Raw genomic sequence first — 20842 nt, forward strand, 5'->3', positions numbered from 1 at the left:
AATGCCATTTTAAGCTGAAGCCACTCAGTCCTTGGCATTTCTGAAGAGAGGCTCCCATGTTCTGTTTAGGCATTTTAAAATACATGCACATACAAAAGGCATGCATTTCCATATTTGAAAGTATTTCACTGGAATAAAAATAACAGTAAAAATTGACATTAACAGTGCTAAAGCACACATGCCTAACTGGTCACCTGCCTTGACTATGCAATCTCTAAACCCTTAAATTGCTTAATCTCAGCATTCAACATTAAAAAAATATTAGAACAACAGATTTTTAAATAAAGCTCTATTTGAAATACAGTATCCCAAAATTAAGTTAAAATGCTGGCTTTTTTAGGCTAGCCCTGTAAGGCAAAGGTACAGAAAACACATAGATAATCATCTTAATATTCAAGAGGTATTGTTATCTGAGATAGATACAAAGAGACACAAATTTTTTGACCATTTTTCTGTTATATGGCCATCTATATTGGCAGGTGTTGAGAGGTGACCACGTAATTTTAAGCAGTCACCTGAAAAAGCCACTTACAGGCAGCAAGCCTGACTTGCTGCCTTACACATATAAAACTCTTTATCTATCAAGTCAGTCACATGGAAAGTGTGCAGTACTGAGGAGCTATGCAGTCTTCTCTCCTCAAAAAACGCACTCTTCACCTAACTGTTTACCATGCCTACTTCACGTGTCAGTATGAAATATCACCATGACTGTTTTTCTTCTTGTTAGTAAACTGCTTGGATACTGGGTGAGGGGGTGATTACACACAACCAATAAATGTATCAAGTAAATCTGTGTGCACTATTTTTGCCCTACTGACTTAAACAGCTTGTGTCACCAGGCTTTTGTCTGTAGAATTATTCAACCAAATTAATTTGGGCTTCCTACCAAATAATTGATAGTAATATAAACCAAATAAATCTGGCAACCCAGTGAAAATACCCAAAGTCAGTGCTCTGCGAAAAAAAACCTTTTGGTATGTGCTCTTGTGTGAAGTCCTCCACAAGCATCTAGGGTATGTTAACTTCTGGTGTTTGTGCCATCTAGTTTCTACAAGAATCATGTTGGATATGCCTGGCATTCACAGCTTTGCAAAGCAGCCATAGCAAAACAAATAAGGCAGATACAAAGCTGGGTACCAAAGTTGGTGGCCTTCAGTTACCTGTCTTCCATGGCTCCTGGAAAATCCACAAGCCACTAGAGAAAAACTGCTGCTTTCCACATGCAGCAAGATAGGGTCCCTTAAGCTACTACTTTAAGACCGACTTCCCATAGAAACTTGCTTTTGTTTCTTTTTGCAGTCTCCTTCCCTCATACAGCTTCTTCTACAGGTCCTGCCAGGCCTAGGTTTGACAACATTCAACTCTGTTATGCAATCAGAAAAAAAACATCTTTATCCTTCGGATGTCCTATCCATTACTAGGTTCCCTGGCTTTTTATGCCACTCACACTTTGAAGGCAAGAAGCTTGAATGTGTGCGAAGAACATTTAGTAAACAAATTGACAGTCCCTGTAGTGAAATGGGCATGAAAACATACCTTCAAAGGAGCACCAATTTTAGCTGTCACTAGCTAGAGATCACTCTCTTGAACTTAGGCCAGCACTACAGAACTGTATTGTGGAAATACATAAAGCAGTAAAAGTGAAAGGAATCATACCACTGAGAGATACTGGGAAGACAGCCAGTTTGAGGGTAGGGTTTATCATCATTCAGTGCTATGCAAGCACCCCAGGTCAAAAAAAGCAAAGTGAAGCATTACTACAGCAGAGTAGTAATTTAAAAAGAGAAAACTCTAAAGATTAACATCAAGCAGATTAGACCACAGACATACTGCTTTCTCATTTTTCCCAAATTAAGAAAAACCTTATCAACATCTGATAAGCTTAGGAGTTGCAAAGAATGCTCTCTGAACAAGCTGAAGCCATGTCCCCCTCAGCTTTAAGATGAAACAATTTTCCCTCAGTTTTTTATTCATCTTATGTGCACAGCTTTAAGCAGAAAGAAATCATATTCTACACACCACACATGTAGACTGGCACAATAGTTGACAATACAAGGAGTCACTCATAATACCATCTTCAACATCAGAATTGTCTAAGACAATCAGTTAAAAGCCTAAGTATTGTTGGATATTATTTTCCATAAGTTACCATCAGTTTTGGGTTTACTGAGATACAGCTGTTCTTTTAAACAGGGCTGAGCTAATCCATGCAATGAAAAAGAAACAGTGTGCCTGTTAGAAGAGACTGCATTGACCCCACATAGGCTTGACTCTCATTCTCCAATTAAGTTCTTAGAGCAGTCCATGCAGACAAATGGAGAAGTCAGCAGGTAAAGGATTTCTTACCGAATCGAAGGATTTCTCAGCACAGAAAGCTGCAGCAGTCTCTTCATCTGTACTTACAGCTTTGAAATTCAAGAGCTACATTTTTTTTCCATTTTAACATAGGAGCAGGAAGGCCTCAGTGCTTGGAAGCACGTATCTCAGCAATGACAAAATGAACAAACAAATCAGAAAATCCTCCAATTCTTGTTTCCAAAGGGGAAAAAACAAAAAAGTGTTACTCAGGCATTTCTGCCAAGCTAAGAACAGAACTGACACTTAAAGCCTTTTACCTTAGGGAAAAATAACCCATTATCAAGTCTGCTACAGCTTTTTTTTTTTAAAGGCATTGCATCTGAGCACTTGAGGTACATTTATAAATATATCCTTGGCACATTTTAATTGAAAAATATTTTAATATTATTACATAGTTCATCAAAGCTTAGCTATTAGGTACAAGTATCATAGAATCACAGAATATGCTGAGCTGGATGGGACCTGTCAGGATCAAGTCCAACTCATTAAAATTACAGACACACCCATTTGAGCAACAATATCAGTGATATTTATTTAAAATACTTTTGCTGAGGAAATTTGTTTCATAAGAGATGGTTTTCAAAACAGATCAGCAAGGTTATGAAAAATAAAACAGACAAACTCTCTCAGGAGAAAAAGTTACAAAGAAAGCTTTTGCATATCAACAAAACCTCAGTCTTTTGATTTGCAGCCCAAGCCTCAGTCCCAAGCTTTTCTGCCTAATGAACCCCACTATCCATCTTTAGATCTGCTTTGTTCTTGTCATTCTTCACTGAGTAGATGAAGTATGTTAAGGTGTCCTTTTCATTCACTGGAATTGTTCTAAAATGGCAGCCAATTATCTATAAAGGAAGAATGCAAGGAAATTAAATAATCATTCTTACGTGCAAAAACTTAAGATTCAAATTTAAATATAGTACATTAAAGCTTAAAAGATTGATTAAGAAGCTCACAAAAAAAGGAAATGTTGCCTCTCTTCAGAAGTCTTTAGTAGTCATAGAATGGTAAACATGAAGCATTTTACTGATAACTGTGAGCAGATTGTGCCCCTTATTTCCAAAGTAAAAAGTGACTGATTTTTCAGGGGAAAAAAAACCCTTCAAAGGTATCAGAACAATCATGAGACTATACTTGCATCTGATGAGTTAAAGCTTGAATATAAGACATAATGACTACAGAATATCAACAGTGACAGCACAGTTATGAGAGGCTACTGCTCTCCACTCAGCTTGGAAGGTGGTGCCTGCATCAAATCACATACAGAAACATCAAACACAACACAAACATTATCAAAGAACTATAACTGAACATTCAGGTCTCCAAAATAGAGCTATCAATGAAAATTCACCATGCTGTAACCACTGAAATATGACAATCTATAAGCAGTTCTTTAATCACTTGTCATTTTGACAGTCTTTCCCTTCATCAAAATGAACACCAGCTTTAAAAGAAGGTTGCAAAATATTGTAACTGAGTCTGTTCTCTGTTTTTTTGAGAGACTGGTAGATTAAAATTTTGAAGTGAAAAGCATGGGACTGCTCACTTAAGCACCACAGGATATATAAGAATAAATGTTTAGCCTAACTAAACAGTTAGGAAGTTTTCTAAACTCTACCCCAAAAGCATTCACACAGAAGCAGTTTTTGAAGTGAATTTTCAGTAACAGCTAGAGCAATGTCCATGGTATGTTAGGACAGATTACAAGGGAACAAATATACTGCATATTAAGGAATCTCTGTGGCTGTGGCTCACTAATACCTGCAGGTCAGTCAAATCAAGTGTGTGGCAGAAGCAGCTTTGCCCATGCACACCATACAACATTGGAATAACCTAGTGCAAGTATCATATCCTTTAGGTATCCATCTACCTAAAGCAGACCCTTCAAAAGACCAATTTTGCAGAACAAAAACTGCTTGTGCTTTTTCAAATCACAGTCCTACTAATTCAAGAGCTAACCTACTTATAAGAAAATGGAAGACTAATTTTACATTCTTACTCTTAGTGGCAGCAGTACTCATCTTTTACAGTTCAGCCTTGAAATCAACCATTTCTTTAAGAGTCTTGCTTTTAATTCACACAGATTAAGGAAAGATGAAAACAGTGTCTGCACTTAAATACAGCTGAATGTATCACTGCACAAAAGCCAAAAATAAGTAGCTATACCTTCCTGTTAAAGATCACCAGCTCTTCCACTTATTTACATCAATATTCTGTGACTGCACCTTTGCAGCTCTAAAGAATTCCTTTAAAATTGCACTCATGAGAAGTGAAGCTGTACTGACATGGAGCTTCAGCACTTTTAGAAACAGTAAATTAAAAAAAATCCAGTCTTCTGACAGCATATTCCAGTGATTTTAATAGAATTCATTATCAATAGAAGTATGTTTTTTCAGGTTTCTGTACTTTACATATACAGAAACCTATAGTTGCAGTAACTAGCTTTTTAAAGAAAAGTCTGAACCTCACCAGAACATCACTGACACCTCTCAGTTTCTAGTTCTTTTCAACAGGATATTTCAGGTGCATCTGTGATTGATGCACAAACAGAATAAGTCCATGATTCTATGATATACAGGGGCACGAAGATATTACTGTTCCAGCTAAATACTGTGTTTTTAAGCAGCACACACTCCTTTTGGAAGTTAAGAGTCCCTCCTCCGGAAAGAGCTTTTACTTTTCATTTACTTGGCTCAGGAGCTGTGGCCAATGAAGGAAGCTAGATAAGCAGCTCTCTTTTGTTCTTCTAAAATCCAGATTATATAGGCATTTTATGCAAGGATCACAGTGTATAGAAAACCACATGCCACAGCAACTTGCATTTTCTATTATGGGAAACACTCATACATACTTCAACAAGCTGTGCTTTGTTAAGTCCCGGTCTGGTCTGTAGCTTGAAGTGTCTTTTGTACCTTCGAAGTGTGTTTACTTGTAACTGATATAAATCAACCTAGAAGAAAAGAGGGGGAAGGGGAAGAAAACAATCTAATACAACTGAAAAAAATTCAGTCATTAACAGTTTGCCTCACAAAAACATTTTGGAAACTCACAGACATGCAAGTGTAAACAGCTCAGCAGATATTTTGACAAAAAAAAAAAAAAACAAACCTTCCAGCAGAAACGAAAATAGCCCTGCTCAGTTTAAGAGCATTTTGTTGTTACTGAGTATGCCTCTATCTCCCTTTAGCAGTGGACAGTGTTTTGAACTCACAATTGCACTTTCATCCATTCTGGGTTTTTTGTTTGCTTCTGAGTTCCAGTATGGTAACACAAAGCCCAACAGCAACTTCCATATAACATCTATGAAGATGCTGATTCAAAGGAGGCTCCTATATTGCGATTTCAGCCATTAAATCTTATGTAGATTACATACAAGACACAGGACATCTGCACCATGAAAGAGCACATATTAGAATCAGGACAAAGTCTAGGGCACAAGCATTCATGGCCTGAGGTGATAAAACAACTGCTCTTGTCCTCCAAACATATCCCTGCTACACAAGCAAAATGCAGGAGTCATGTGCATGGGCATAAATGTCCAAAACCCTTTCTCAGTGTCAGTCAACAGCTGAAAGAATTACACAAAGTCCTCTCAGGGATACAAATACACAGCCTTAATCCAGTACTCCGTCAGTTTTGAATCCTATGTACTCTGATCGGTCACTTCTCCCAGCAACAGCTTACCCTCCCATCCTCCCTGACAACCTAAGTGAGCTTAATCAGAAGACTGAGTGGGAGAGCAAGCTCAGAAAGCAGGCTGAATGAGAAATTCTGTTAGGTCAGTTCAATTACAATAGTATTCTCCAAACCCACTGCATTGAAGATTGATGAAGGCATTCACTTTTGCTTTAAATTAATTTAACAGCCTCACTGCAGAACACTTAAAACAGCAGTGCTACTGCACACTTGGCAACCTGGCCAGACTTGAAGTGAGGCCAGCTTGCATGATAAAGAATGGTATCCTTTGGTGTTTCTATAGTTTACATGGCATTAAATTCCACTTCGCAAGTCACAGTGGGAATGCCACCCTTGTAGCATAAAGCAAAGGAGGAGCAGTAGCTTTTCACCAAGCCCCAGAGGCCACAAGTACAGCAGGAGTTTCTTTTCCTCCTGCAGGAATAATTTCCAATCAGTAAAGATGGTCATGACTGAGATGGAAACAGCCTTACAGCTCTTCAGAAGAATGATACCTTTTTTTTCCTTAGCAAACTGAGTAATAATTGAAAACAAAGGTGGTAAAGGGCAAACAAGTATCTAAGGCATGCAGTAATTACGAGGAATGAATGTACTACCCTTGTCCAAACAGCCAGCTGACACTCCTCAAAAACAGTTCCCAGTTTTCTTTTTTGTAATAATACTGTTAAGAAAAAAAAGCTTATTTTCTTGTTCTGGAGACATCCATCAGTTGTGACGTGTTTTATAATCCTGGCATAAGAAAACAAAATAGGCTTCCAGGAGAGCTGCAATTACACAGTGTCAGAGAGCTACCTGAAGTCACTCACAGCACTAGCTTTAGACAGAAACTTTCCAAGAAACAATCCCAGGTATATAACAGACAGACAACACCACCCAGCATCAAACTATTTTCAATCTCTTAAAATCCTCTTAGCCAGAGCCTTCAGACTGGAGCCTCATGCCTAAAGGCAGATTCCTGCACAAAGTTTCCTCACTCACTTGCTGTTATCTGCAGATGCTGACCATAAGGACGCCATTAAATTAACATTTACAGAGCAATTTCTGAAGAATGCTTTAACAATCCCTCTCAGAAGGGACTACAGGCATCACAGCCTCTGCTGAAAATTAACACACTGTGGAGCACCTGCTAAGCAACGTTGTAGCAGAAATAACCCACAGCAGGTATAAGAAAAAGAGAGCCTTATGTTCAAGACCAACCCATTACACTATGAAAAAAGTTGAACGCTTTAGTTCCCTTATTTTAATGGGTCACATTTCACTAGTGTGTAGTGGAGAAAACAGGTTGAAAAAACACCGTATTTTTCTCTCCACTCTTTCATACCAGAGCTCCCCAAATGGCTCTTCCCCCCCACTCCCCCCCCAGTGGGGCAGAAACAAAGCTACCATCATTAAACTCTCAGTGTTTATAGTGACTTAATGCAATGGACTAATTGCCAAGAGCCATCTGCAATACATTTAGCACAAAAGAAAGGTTTGGAGAGACAGGACAGAGAAGCATTTATATCCCAAGCACTATGTGCAATTCTTTTCAGGTTGTCAGCTCCCTGCAAAAGATAAGAGTTCGATGGTATGTGGCAAAGCACTAAGGAGGAGAGGAAGCTGAAAACAGATTTCTGAGAGAACCATCAGACACTTAAAAATAGAGACTCTTGTTCATTGTACTCTGCACCATTTAATCAGAACACATCCCACAAAATTCAGTTAAATTCTGTTATATTAAGAACACTGCAAATCAAGAATCTTCCCTTACCCACATGTAAGGTAAGCTGTAACGGCGCAAACTCGGTATCATTAAGAGGCTTGACACAGCAACTCGGAAAAAAAAAAAATCAACTATTTTAGCTACCTCTGGAGTGTCGATGTCTTGCACTGGTGAGTCACCATCATCATCGCTGCCTTTCCTCTTTCTTCTATTTCTCACACTCTGAATTAAATTTTTGTGGAAGTCGCAAATGTACAGATGTCTTGCCTAGAAGAATAAAACGGCGTGTTTCGATCAAACCCGTGGAGTGTATCTCCCAGACTAAAGTGCACGTAGATACACAACCCTTAAGTACTCACAGCCACATTAACCGGGTTGAGGAAGCTTTTCTACTGGCTTCTTCTAAATGGACAGTGTGCTGCGCTGCAGCTCCCTGCCACCGGCTGGGCCCCGAGCTCGCCGAAATGCTGCAATGGGCCGATGCAGCAGTGCCAGGCGGCGGAGCCACGCAGCACAACCCTCCCTCCCTCCCTCCCTCCTTCCCTGCCTCCCTCCCTCCTTCCCTGCCTCCCTCCGGCCGCGCACCGCACCGCACCGCGGGGGCCGGCCAGCACGCAAACAAAACAAGCTTTCAGTGTTCTCTGCAGCGCTAAGAGACGGCTCTCGTATCCCCAGCTATATCCTCCCCTCCTCGTTTTACTTCCGCTACCCGGCGTGGTCACGCAACACACTTATTTTTACTTTCTTTCTAACAAGTTTCCCTTTCGTGGGGATCTGCACGCCTTGGGAGATGTCAGCGCGTACCAGCCCGTGATCCCCAGGTCGGCGCGCTTTAAGGGCAGACGAGAGCACGGGGCAGCGCTAAGGACCGTGCTGCAGAGCCGGGCCGGGGTCCCTCGGGGCGGACTCAGCCCCGGCCCGGGGCTCTCCCGCCGGCAGCCCCACGCTGTAGCCCGCCCTGCCCCGCCGGGGGCGGACGTGCTCCCGGCTCCCGGGCATGCCACCCCGCTGGAAGGCGGCCGGCGCCCGCTCTGCCCGGCCGTGCCGTGCCGTGCCGAGCCGAGCCGAGCCGAGCCGCGCGGGGCCCGATGGCTGCCGAGCGGAAGATAAAGCGGCACGGGAGACGTGCGGCGCTGCAACACGAGGCGGGGCAGCGAGCGCGGCCCTCGCCAGCAACACAGACAAACTAGCGCGCCGGGAGCCATGCAGGCTCCGCTCCGCTCCGGCGAGCGGCGGCGCTTCCCGGCCGCGCTCACCCCGCTCCGGCTACACGGGGGCACGCGCGACCGATGCCCAGGCTCTCGGCGCTAGAGGGGACCCCGGGAGCAGGCAGGAAAGGCGGGCGCTGCCCCCCCCCCGCCCGCAGGGACTTTGAGGCAGTGCTCCTGCCGCGCCAGCCAAACTCGGCGGTGCTACGGAGAAGTGGGAAGGGAGCACGAACACTTCCCCGCCGCCAAACACCCCTCCTCCCCCACTAAACTTGATTAAAAGTCCCCCAGCCAACTACGACGCAGATGCAGCGACCTACCGGCCGCTTTTGTCCGCCCGCCCCGCCGCGTCCTCCCCTCGCGGACTTACGCTCTTGTCCAGCTCGATCTTCACCTTCTTCTGCGAAATGCTCTTCTGGATGCGTTTGCTGAAGCTGGCGTTGCCGGCGGCGCGGCCGCATCGCTCCCCCTCCTCCCGCAGGCAGCACAGCTGCCCGGCCCCGGGGCCGCCCGCGCACCCGCCGCCCGCCGAGCCCGCGGCGGCGGCCGGACCCAGCCCCGGCGGCGCCGGCTGCGGCGGCACCTCCACGGCGGAGCCCGCATTGCCCACCACCGCCGCGGCGGCGGTGGGGTCTGGCCCGCGCGGGGTCACCTCCTCGGGGGCGAAGCCGTTCATACCCGGCGCCACCGCCACGGCCGGCGGGATCCCGCCCCGCACCAAACTTCCCCGGCGAGGCGCCGCGGCCCGGCGGGGGGCTCCCCCGCTCCCTGCCTGCCTCCCTTCAGCGGCGGAACCAGCGCACAAGTCTGCCCTCGAGGGCGGCCAGCCCACGCGTTGCGGAAAGGACTCTCCCCGCCAGCCGAGCCCCGCGACTACCGGAGCGGCGGAGCCCCGCCGGCCACCCCACTTCCTCCTTCGCCCCCTGTCATGTGGAGACTCTTCAGCTGTTTCCTATGTAACAACAGCAACCTGCCCCGCCGCCCCGCCCCGCCCCGCCCCGCCCCGCCCGCCGCGCATGCCGGCTGCCGCGCGCGGCCCCACGGGAAGCGCAGTTCCTGCCCCGGCCGGCGCGGTCGCAGCGCCCGGGGCCCCGCGCGGCGGCGGGATGCGCTGCGGCAGCCTCCGCTTCTTTTTTTCCGCTCCGCTCCCTTTCCCTTTCCGCTGGAGGCCGGGCCCGCCGGGCCGGAGCGGCGGCAGCGGCTTAGCCCACCTTTAAACAGCCCCGTGCGTCAGCCTCTTCTCCCCCCTTCCTGCGCCTCCCCGGCGGCTCCGCCGTCGGCTGTGAAAGGGCGTCTCGCTGTGCCGCAGCAGCTTCCCCCGTTCACTTGTTCTCGCTCCAGGGTTTTAGCCGAAGCCGGCGCTGCTCGGGCTGCTCGTTCCGGATAGTCTTATCTCCCGCCTTCCGTCTTAGCCTCTCCCCTCCCTGCCTCGCCGCCTCCTTTCTTTCCCGCTTACTGTCGGCCATGGCCGGCAGCGGCTCCCGCCGGCCGGGCGGGCTCTGTCCGGGCGCTCCTGGCCCCTCCGCCTGCGGGAGGGAGCACCGCGGGAGCCGCAGCGCAGCCGCCGGCTGTGTGTCTCTCGGCAGAAAACAAACGAGGCTCCGGCCTTTGTTAGAGCTGCTTTTACAACACACGTAGTCAGGGTTCTGTCCCGCGTTCTTGTAGCAAAGCCCTCTGAAGAAAAAGGCGATTTAACAGTGCGAGATCTCAGTTTTGTCATTTAAAATGACTTTTGTTAGCGAAGGTGACAACAGAAACGACTTAAGAACGCAGAATTATTTTCCCTAATGATGTACCAAGACCTTGCTGGGCACACGACTAGGTAAAATAGACACTGAAAATACTTGACAAACGCAGGTATTTTTAGTTTTGAGGCTTTATAAAGCTATATAAAAGATGCGTTAGCATTAAATCATTTAACAGTTCAGCTGTTGACAGCAGAGTGGCAAAAGCAGCAAGCTCTGATCTACTGTCCTTTCAAGCACATTCAAAGGAGCGCAAGGAAAGGAGAGGTTTTGCTTTCCCTTTGAACTACCGCAAGTATTCCTTTAAATCTCAGAAACGGCATCTGAGCTGAGCGTGCTCAAAGCGCAATGATTTAATCGCTGAAATATTTGACCGTATCGCTTGCTGTGCGCTTCCAGCTTGAAGAAGGAGAGGAGTAGCAGGGAGGCTGGTGAATAATTCAAGGAGACACAGATCCTGCGTAAGACAAAGTTCTGCGTGAGCCGGGAACACGATTATAGAGCAGTTTCAGTTTGTGCTGCAGATGGCTCCTTAATCTGATTGCGCAACCTGGTATTAGAGAACGAGGGTCGGTCCCACTGTCGCAATTGAATGAAGGATACAGTAACTGAAGCTAAACTGAGCATAAAGTCACAGCAGTTATCCGCGAGGCACGTCTCAGTGATTAGTGAGGGGAATAGGAGGAGAGTTGGAAAAATACTGAAGCCTGCTTTGTTATCAGCTAGGCTGAATACTGTATAATGCCTAGGTTTAGTTCCACACTCGGCTGCTGAGCAATCTCAAGCGGCAAAGGTTTAACTCACTTTTTCAGTTTCTTGTGATTTCAAATTTTCGAAAGTTGTAATCATGTTAAGATAAAAAAGAACAAAACGCCCATAACAATCACAGCAGACCTTAAAATTTGAAAATATAGGAAGCATGATCTGGGAAAAGTGGGACAATGGTGAGTTCCAGGAATTCTTCAGTGGAAATCTGGGTCATGTATAGCAATTTCTAGACTCTCAGACTATGTCTTTTAAGGGGTTTTTTGGTTTGTTTTGGGGTTGTTGTTTTGTTTTTGGTTTTTTTTTTTTTTTTTTCCCATGGATTTGACCTTACTGTAAGCATAAAATATGTCAGTCCGGGTCTGGTTGCTGTTGTTTGGTTTAATGGAAAGATCATTTGTGCATTTTAAATGTTTCTGATCCTCTTTGTTGGGGAACAGTTTGGGAGCACTTAAAAGCCTGATTATGTTACCCAGCCGTGCTTGCCAAAACTGCTAATTTATAAGCGTAATTTCAGGTAAAGTAGTATCATAGTTTCATGATTAGGTCATGATAAGAGAGTTGTGGGACTTAGAAAGATAGTTCTGCTTCTGCTGTAAGCTGTTCATTTTCACACCTGTGCCCCGTGCTTTGTGCCCATAAAAACCTTACTGTGGCTGCACAGCAAACTCTTATCGGGTTACAACTAGACTAGCAACACGAAAAATCACTTAGATTTAATCCTGGTCTGCATTCCCGCTCAGTTGCAGGATGCCCCAGCACACAGGATGGTGCAGCAGAAGGGCAGGACCATGTGACAGGGGATGACACCTCATTTGGTATGAACGCCTGCTTAAAGTAACAAAGAAATCATGTCACTTTTCATCATGCATCACACGTGGGATGAAAAATACAAAGAGCTTGCAGCTACATGGGCTTATCAGACAGTATGAAGCTTACTGCAAAATGGATTTGCAAACTTTCATGAAGCTTGGGCTACGTGAAATAAAAGGAAAAATCACTGTGGACTATGTTGTCAAACTCTAGTACTGGCTACCATAAGTATTCAGATATAAATGAAGCATGTATGGAGACATATTTTAAATAAACAAAAACATGCAGCACTGCAACCATATATGGGTTAAACGTCAAAAAATTAAATCAGTTCAAAGGAAGCAGCAGCTCCAGCTACCCAGTACATGACATGTCACTAGTACTCACAGCAGAGCTGAGCAGTACAGAAGGCAGCAGTAATCTATATCCCTTGGGGGTGCCAAGAACACAGCATGGATGACTTGTAAGTGACATGCAGAAAGAGCAGGAACTACAGCATCCCGAAAATTCTGAATTCACAGCTCCCAGGCTCTGAAGTCAGCAGGACTCGGTGGCCCCTCCTGGCACCAAGACAGGCCAGGCACAGGTGGGAGCCCAGCAGCCTGTGCTTCTGAGATGCCATATGTCCCAGCTCCTGTTAGCTTTTGATTGATGTATTTTGTAATTTGAGAGAGAAGAATGATAATCAGACACATCACCTTGGATGTATTGCAAGCACATTGCAAACCCACTACCAGTAATCAGTCCTGGAAGATAAATGTGGCTTGCAACTTTGTGTGCATTTCCATGGCATAAAGTTCAGCTGCAGAGGATGATTCCCTTCCCCAGCAGGTACCATTCATTTGAAGTCCAAGGGTACATTAGTGCAGTTGTGTTCAGCACCTGACATTATCCTGTTAGCAAAAAGGAATAAGGAAGACTATTGGTATACATTTTGCTCAGCAAATACATATTATATTTGTTATGTATTGTAACTACTATAGTGAAAAAAAGATTCCTTTAAAGCACTTGAAAAATACTGCAAACTCTACCACACACCCTGGTGCTTTTAATAAAAAAGCAACTTAATAAGTATTCATGGGCTGCGATAAAGAACAGTGACCAAATCTCTCCTTCCTTACCAGAAACAAGTGCTATTATTTTTATTTTTCTGATTTTTTTAAATATCTCATTTTCCTTTCCCACTACCAAACCTGCTACTCTTGTTTTTCTGCTTCCAGTTTATTGTCCAAATTTGTTAAATCTTAGACCCAAAGCATAGGAATATTGTAACTTGCCTACAGACTGCATTTTTTTTTACTTCTTTACATGCTTTAGGCTAGGATAGTTAAAATATAATTTCAGATAATTATATAACAAAACCTAATCTGTATTAGTACACATAGATCTTACTCTATATGGCTCAAGAAGTGCAGTAATAGGAAAAAAAAAAAGTAACTTTAACCAGAATTATTTCCAGGTCTGAAGCCAGCTGAAGCCAGTCTTTCTTTTTTAAGTATCCAGCCTTGTACAATGGAAACTCAAGATGAATGGAAGAGATACATAACACATGCTTTTATTAAAAGATTCAAAGCAGTAAAGAAGGTCCAAAATGACACATTTTATATTAAGAATAATTTTGGTTTAAAACTGATAAACCCATGTACTGTAAAAGCTTTAAAGTTTTGTAATACAATCCCCTTAAAGGTTTGTGCAAATTCTCTTTCACAATAAGCCATTAGTTACAGGAAGCATCAAAGGATCTTCTGCTAGAACGCATCATTATAATGTGCAAAAATTATGTTAAGTTCTTTGTTAAATGTCCTTGACAAATTGTTTGTTGCTGGACTTAAACACTAAAGGAGTTAGGAGAGAGAGCTCAAACACGACCACACAAAACCATAGAAGCCAACCTCCAGTTTTGCCTTAGGTACCCCTCAGTTTCAACACCCCTCCTCCTCCTCCTCCTCCTCAGAAGCCTCCACTTAGCCCAAGTGCACTTCCATCTGCTTGTTTCACAGTCACTGATCTCTTATTCATCCAGGTTGCTTTGATTAACATTTTGTTTCACATTGTATGAGATCGCACAGTTAGAAAGAGACCCCACTAAATCATCACTCATGCTCTTCAGAAATGTAAGGCAGCTATCTGGAATGTATTGTGGAAAAGTATCATCCCCAGAGATTTTGTGCAATGCAATAAAAATGTAACTACTAGTAAAAAGACCAATGTAGTATATTGCTTAAGAATTATTTTTCAATCCCTTGAAATTACGTCAAAAACTTGCTCAGATTTTTTCCCTGTAAGATAAACTGTCATATCTTTTCAGTAAATTTTGCTGGTCTCTAATGCACTCTTGAGACCACAAAAAGCACTGTATATACTCTGTGCTACATTCTCGCATTTTGTAAGCCACTGTTTTATTGTTATAGAAATTGAGGTTTGACAATGGCTTTAACCTCTTGCTTTGTATAACACATACTACACCATCTTCACAGTTTTGTCAGAGGATCCTGGAAATTACAGGGCTCTGTTACACCATCATGGCCCCTTCTGATACAGATGTGTTTTACAGAAAGGAAAATAGGAAAGTTCTGTAGCCCTAATGCCTCTTTGAGAGCCCTTGTCTTTGCAGTGCAGTTATAACCATCTCTAGGTCTGACTTAGCTCTTGTTGAAGTTAACAGCAGGTTTTAAGTGCCTCTTGGGAGCAGGTGAACACTTCTTCTACCAAACGATCAGTTAGATACTTGGATTCCCTTAGTAAAAACAAAATAGTCTGACACTAATGCAGACACTTCTATAAAAATAAAATTAATAAAATTACATGTGTGATTGGGGTTTAAATGCTTTTCCGATCTCCTGCAGAGCTCCTTCTGGGTAAGAGATATAGATAGGCCTATACTCCAACAAACCCAAGCATAGCAATAGTCCTGAACTGCAGCTGGCTTTTGCTGATATTACTTGATAACAAACCCTTAACTGAGAAATATTATGGGAAGAGGATCAGCTAAAATGTTTTGCAGAGTTTGTCACAAAAACAGCCACCAGATAAGTGTACTACGTTCCTGTTTGAATAGCACCTATTGCTGTTATTCACATTAAATGCACAGCAGCTGACCAAAAGCATTGCTTTTTTATTAGATATTGCTGTTCATCTTAAATGCTCTCAAACCTCAACTTCTTTACTTGAAAGATCATCTTAGAGTCTCAGCTTTCATACTGACAAAGCTTCTAGCCCTTACAGTTGTGAAGGTATTTCTGATTGCTGAAGGACATACCCTAAACCACAGAACACTAAAAAGAGACCCTCACCCTTCAGTTTTAACATTAAAGATTTTAAACAAATATCTGCTTAGAAGTTGGTGTGTTGGTTTTTTCTTTATCCAAATATTTGGTTATTAATATTTATTAACTTTATAAATACCACAAATGAGACCCAACTTTGCTATTATAGCTATACACAGGCACTAAAAAAATCCTTACCTCTGTCCAGAAGTGACTGCCGGAGAAGGATTTCACATCATCTTGTGAATTATGTCAGAATTAGGAAAATAATAATACAGATATTTTACCTCATAACTTTCACTTCTTTCTTTCTAAGTACATAATGAAAATCTGTTCAAAAAGTAATCATATCTTTACAAAGTAAACCTTAGCTACTAGAAAATGAGAATAATTTTCTGCTTTGAGTATTTGTACATACTACAATAATTTAAGATCATATAAATGCTAATTAGTAGTATAAAGTGTAGTGACAAATATCACATGATCAAGCCTTAGAATTGGAGAGTACTCATCAAGGTGGTTTCTCTCTTAAAGGCTGACATTGAAGTTGAGAGCTTACAGATACAGACACTTTTGATTTCAACCTTTAAAAAATGGAAGAGAGGTGTTTTGGGCTGCTATTTAGTTTCTTCGTAGTTTTGAAAAAGCAAATCTATTTTTGACAGGGAACAACTTGAAATTTCTGTATTTATTTCTTCAAATGCAGAACTGTGTTACTCCCTGATTTTTTTTCTATTTGCAGCAGGCACTTATCCCTGCCAGTACTTAGGGAGAGCTTCTACTTAACTTCACATACAGTCATACTAAATGATGAGGATTAACCATTGGCCCACAGGTTTATTATCAAACTTCAAATTGTTTCGTTTTTTTTTCCCCACAAGAATTTGGGCTACATTTTCTGGTAGCACAGTAGCTGTGAAACAACCTCCCCTGTTACTGTAAAGTTCTTTAGCAGTATAGAGTAGGGTACACAATGGGGTGCTGTAAGGAAATGATACATTTATATCACCAGTTGCCAGAAAATCCCACGGGGAACCATGACTAACAATGAGACTGCTGATTCAATCATCAATTTCAAAACTTCATAAGCATTTTCTTTCTAGTCTCAGATCACCTGTGTATCCTGTGGTCATTTGTGACACATCATACCACTAGCTGCCAGAAGTAACAGAATAAATTATTCTCCCAGCAATGTCTACGTTAACAATGGCACAGGATGCATGCCACACGACCAACACTTGAGACCCATTTGAGTTTAATGAGACCCACTGAAATTAATTGAAGCCTTTCCACTACCTGGATGCAAGACAAAGACCAGTGTTGATGAAGATCACAGTGCCTACAGAGATACCTGGTTTGTTACCAGCCAGACCTGCTTATCTCTGCTGGCTCCTTCCTCTTGCAGCCCATGACACAGAGCCTTGTCAACTCCCACTATTCTTTCTCTTTTCCAGGAAACTTTAGAGCTGCAGTGACCTAGGAAACAGATTCTAGTGCAAGGTTCAGCCTCATTTTAAGTTTCTAGCCCACATGACCACAGAAGAAAACAGTCCCTCAGACTGGACAAAGGTATGAATAAAACATTCTGGTTCTGTAGAAATGTATCAATATTTGTACATCACAATGGGTTGACATGTACTTCATTTTGGCAGCGAGTGTCAAACATGACTATTCAGAAGCTGCACCGTGACTATTGCCTCTTTGGATCTCCTCACACCTCAGAGACAGAGGTAGTTCAACCCTTTGTCTTACAGTTTAGAAGGTGAAAATAAAGTTCTCAATTCACAAAAGACAGAACAATTTTATTGGCAGTTAAATTTAATTTCTTAAGAGTAAGTTGTGTATATGTTTCAGGCAAAGTACCAATGTTCACCACTACTGGAAGAGTTTGGGAGTGGGGAGAGAAGAACAGAAACTTTTTTTACCCATTTAAACCATATTCTTACTGTAAATATGGGCTATCTGCATTTTAGAGCCCCTCAAAGTTGCCTGTGAAACTATTTCTTGTGTAAAGACAAATTGATTTCTTCTCATACCTGTAGAAAGGGATTAGCAGTATAGAAAAACAAGGAAAAGTTTTAAATATCTTTGGGGCAAAATGTTGCATGAGTATTACTTTGAATGTAAACAAGAGAGTGAGTGAAAGCCAGGTGAATAGAAGAGCAAAAGTATTTAAAAAAAAAAAAGTATAATCTTATAAATCCAATGCAAGAAAAAAAAAAGTTACTGTCAAATTAAGACTGAAAAAGTTCAGGTAAGAATTAATGTGATCAGGAATTGCTATTGTTCCTAATATTATCTGTGTCAATACCAGAAGAGATTTGTTTTATTTATTTCTTGACATATGACCACTGCAGTTTCAGCCTTTGCTCTACAGCTGAAGAGCTCACGTCTCACATCTCATGCAGGCTGCCTTTGTTTTAGGTATTGGGTACACAGCACAAAGTCTAATTAATCTCCTGAGCTTTCAGACTAACCCAGGCTGGTGTAACTAACACAGCTGCATTTGCCTACGAGCTGCTTAACTGGTTATGCAGGCTTTACGATGGCCCGCATAATAAACCCCTGTTTAAAGGGTAAATATATTTCATTTTTACAACATACATATTATTTACATGTTATACAACACCAGAAAAGCTGAGGAACTTCTAATACATTATCTTAACTGCCATTCTTTCAGATATTGAGAGAAATACCAGTTTTGTAAACTTTTAGGCAGCAGCATCTATATGTGTTTTTATCCAAGTACAAAGAAAAGAACTGCTTATAACTGAAACACTACAACAAAATGCGTTGTGTTGAATTTAGGCAAGCAATAGCAAAAAAAAAGATTTTTGCTTTTCATCCTAAAGCTCCCACCATATATCTAATGAGAGATGCTTACAAAAATAGGCCTAAAACATTGCTGCTGTCTGTAAACTTCATAATTCACATTAAAAGGGTTTTCAAAGCAGTGACCTACTTAAATGCTTTTTGTGTCTTGAATTTTAATTTTTTTTTCTGTCACAAAAAGAACTGCTGATTAAAGCTAAGTTTGCTTGCTTTCAACATCTTCCATTCCTATTAGTGAAGTTTGGTTTGATTAAAACCAAGAGCAGTTTTACCTCACTTTCATTATTCATTCACTGACTTTTCAAGTCCAGAAGAGATTGCCTATCAATCAAGAGTGATAATGTTCTAAAGCAGAATTTTACTGCCATTAGGCTACATTAAGGCATACTCCATACATGATTTTGGCTAGTAGGAGACTTTCTGGGAAGTGACAGTTGAGCTTCCTTATCCAACTGACTGAATTAAAATTGACAGCATCACTACATAAATACACTTACACCAGAATGAAAGTCTGGTCAGAGTTAAGGTCATGCAACTGTAGTTTGCAATCTCCTCTGCTGAACAATATCTGTTGTAATGGATCTGCTGATGATTTAATTCAAATAAAGGCCTTTGTTCCTTTCTTCCCTTGCATTGTCCACACTCATACCACTATCCAGAAAAGCTCTAGAAGCAGCCCACAGAAGCCAAGAGGTACAGTATGACAGAAAGCAGTATCACTCCCATCACACATTTTTGTTGTCCATGACATACTTCTCTTTAAATCCATTTCTCAGCTCCGTAACCCAGTCTCACCCATCCGGTCTTTTCTCTGCCTTCCATCCAGCATTTCTAGCCTCATTGCTTATCTCTCCTCACTTGCAGTTTACTGAAGATTAAACCAAGTTAACAATAGCACCCCAAATTGTGGAGCAGATTAGAAACTCAAGGCCTCAAAGCCAGGGTGCTATAAAACCTAAGAGTCATTTCATGAGCAGAATTATTCACACTGAAGTAAAATCCAGGTCCTGGAGTTTATGGTTCTTCCCCACAACTGTCATGGACGTGTGGTTAATAAATTAACCATGCATACCAACCAAAGTCAATATTGTATAGACCACTGCTTCAGAGGAGTAACAGTGACTGAATCTCTGGAGATAGAAATTGTGTTTTTGTCTGAAAAGGAACAGTGTAACTCAATGAAAAACAGTGACAGCTTATTGTGGAAGCAGAGAAGCACTTTTTCAGGTATGAGGGCGCTGGGAAGAAGGCACATCTTTGGCAATAACAAGTTCCTAACATCATTGTTCTTCTGTGGGGCTTTCAGCATTGGCACTACTGTGGGAAGCTTCCACTATCATGTTCAAGCATGGAAAAGTCTCAATACTGCCTTCCTTGTTGGAGGACAGACAGATGTTAAGGAGTACAACTCTTTAGTTTCTTATGTGCCCTGTGTTGTATGAGACAGCATGATGTAACACTCTATGGATCTAGTAAAGTGTACAAAAGTTTTCTTTTCCAGGTAAGAAAATGTAAAGATCCTAATTTCTTTCTTGAAACATTTTATTAAATCATTTGAAATGCAGATCTCATTTTTTTTTTCCCATAGCAATAATTACACTCTCACCCCACCTGCTTTTCCACAATCCTTTTCTTCATATTATTAGAGCAGATATAAAAACAGATGCAACAGCAGAAGCCTTACTGCAATTACATCATAAAATTTCCAAAGACTGTTCCAAAGTATTTTTTTTCCATGAAAATGCTATATTAATGTTAAAAGAGTGAAAATGCTAATAAACTTACCTAAAGCTTCCCCCCCACCCACCCCAATAACTGACAGAGTATGTAGGTCAGTCTGGCAAGCAGGGAATGCTTTTACACCACGGATACCAATGGTTGTACTACCACTTACTCAGTACACACCAGTATTGAAAAACTCTACCATCTTTTACAAAATTGCTTTATTAACTAGAAAACACAAGAAGCTGTGCTACAGAGGTGGTTTGCAACAGAGTAAATGAGTGACCCATCTGGTAGCTTAACTCATGAAAAAAAATAGTGCTTTCCATATAAAATATGAAGTAAAGGCATTTTTAAAGCTGCATGACAGAACAACTCTCCGCCAAGTGGATACACAGACATACATAGAACTTGGTACCATAGAACAGAGAACATTAATTTGCTACAGAGAAGCAGTGGAATACAAGCTTGTAATAACAAGCTCAAACCAGAACATGAAACATTCCCCATGCAAATGTTTATTTTAGAAGGTAAAAGGAAGGCTATGCTCTATTTGTATGCTAAACACTATCAGGAGCAATAGCCACATAAGTGAACTGATACAAGATTTTGGATAACTGGCTTGTAAAGGCTTTGACATCTGCACAGGGAATGCATATCTGTGGGTTGCTCTGTCAATTTACCTCCAAATTACCCTCTTATGTAGTGTATTTTGGCTTTTAGGGTTGCAGTTTGGGC

General features: G+C 42.1%; 1 protein-coding gene across 2 annotated transcripts; it reads right to left on the reverse strand.

Annotated features, from left to right (window-relative positions):
• Positions 1-1952: 1952 nt before the first annotated feature.
• On the reverse strand, positions 1953-9899 carry SAP30 (Sin3A associated protein 30). 2 transcript variants are annotated; one of them, XM_062493619.1, is made up of 5 exons: positions 9585-9897; positions 9332-9467; positions 7898-8020; positions 5207-5305; positions 1953-3200 (listed from the first exon to the last, which is right to left on the reverse strand). In XM_062493619.1, the coding sequence occupies exons 1-5, from the start codon at positions 9635-9637 to the stop codon at positions 3078-3080; spliced, it is 534 nt and encodes a 177-aa protein (XP_062349603.1). In that variant the 5' UTR covers positions 9638-9897; the 3' UTR covers positions 1953-3077. The 2 variants fall into 2 exon arrangements, with proteins under 2 accessions (XP_062349603.1, XP_062349602.1); XM_062493618.1 differs by having other exon boundaries at positions 9332-9899.
• Positions 9900-20842: the final 10943 nt, after the last annotated feature.

The sequence above is a fragment of the Cinclus cinclus genome, chromosome 5, assembly GCF_963662255.1.
Source record: "Cinclus cinclus chromosome 5, bCinCin1.1, whole genome shotgun sequence".
In the NCBI taxonomy this organism is placed as follows: domain Eukaryota; kingdom Metazoa; phylum Chordata; class Aves; order Passeriformes; family Cinclidae; genus Cinclus; species Cinclus cinclus.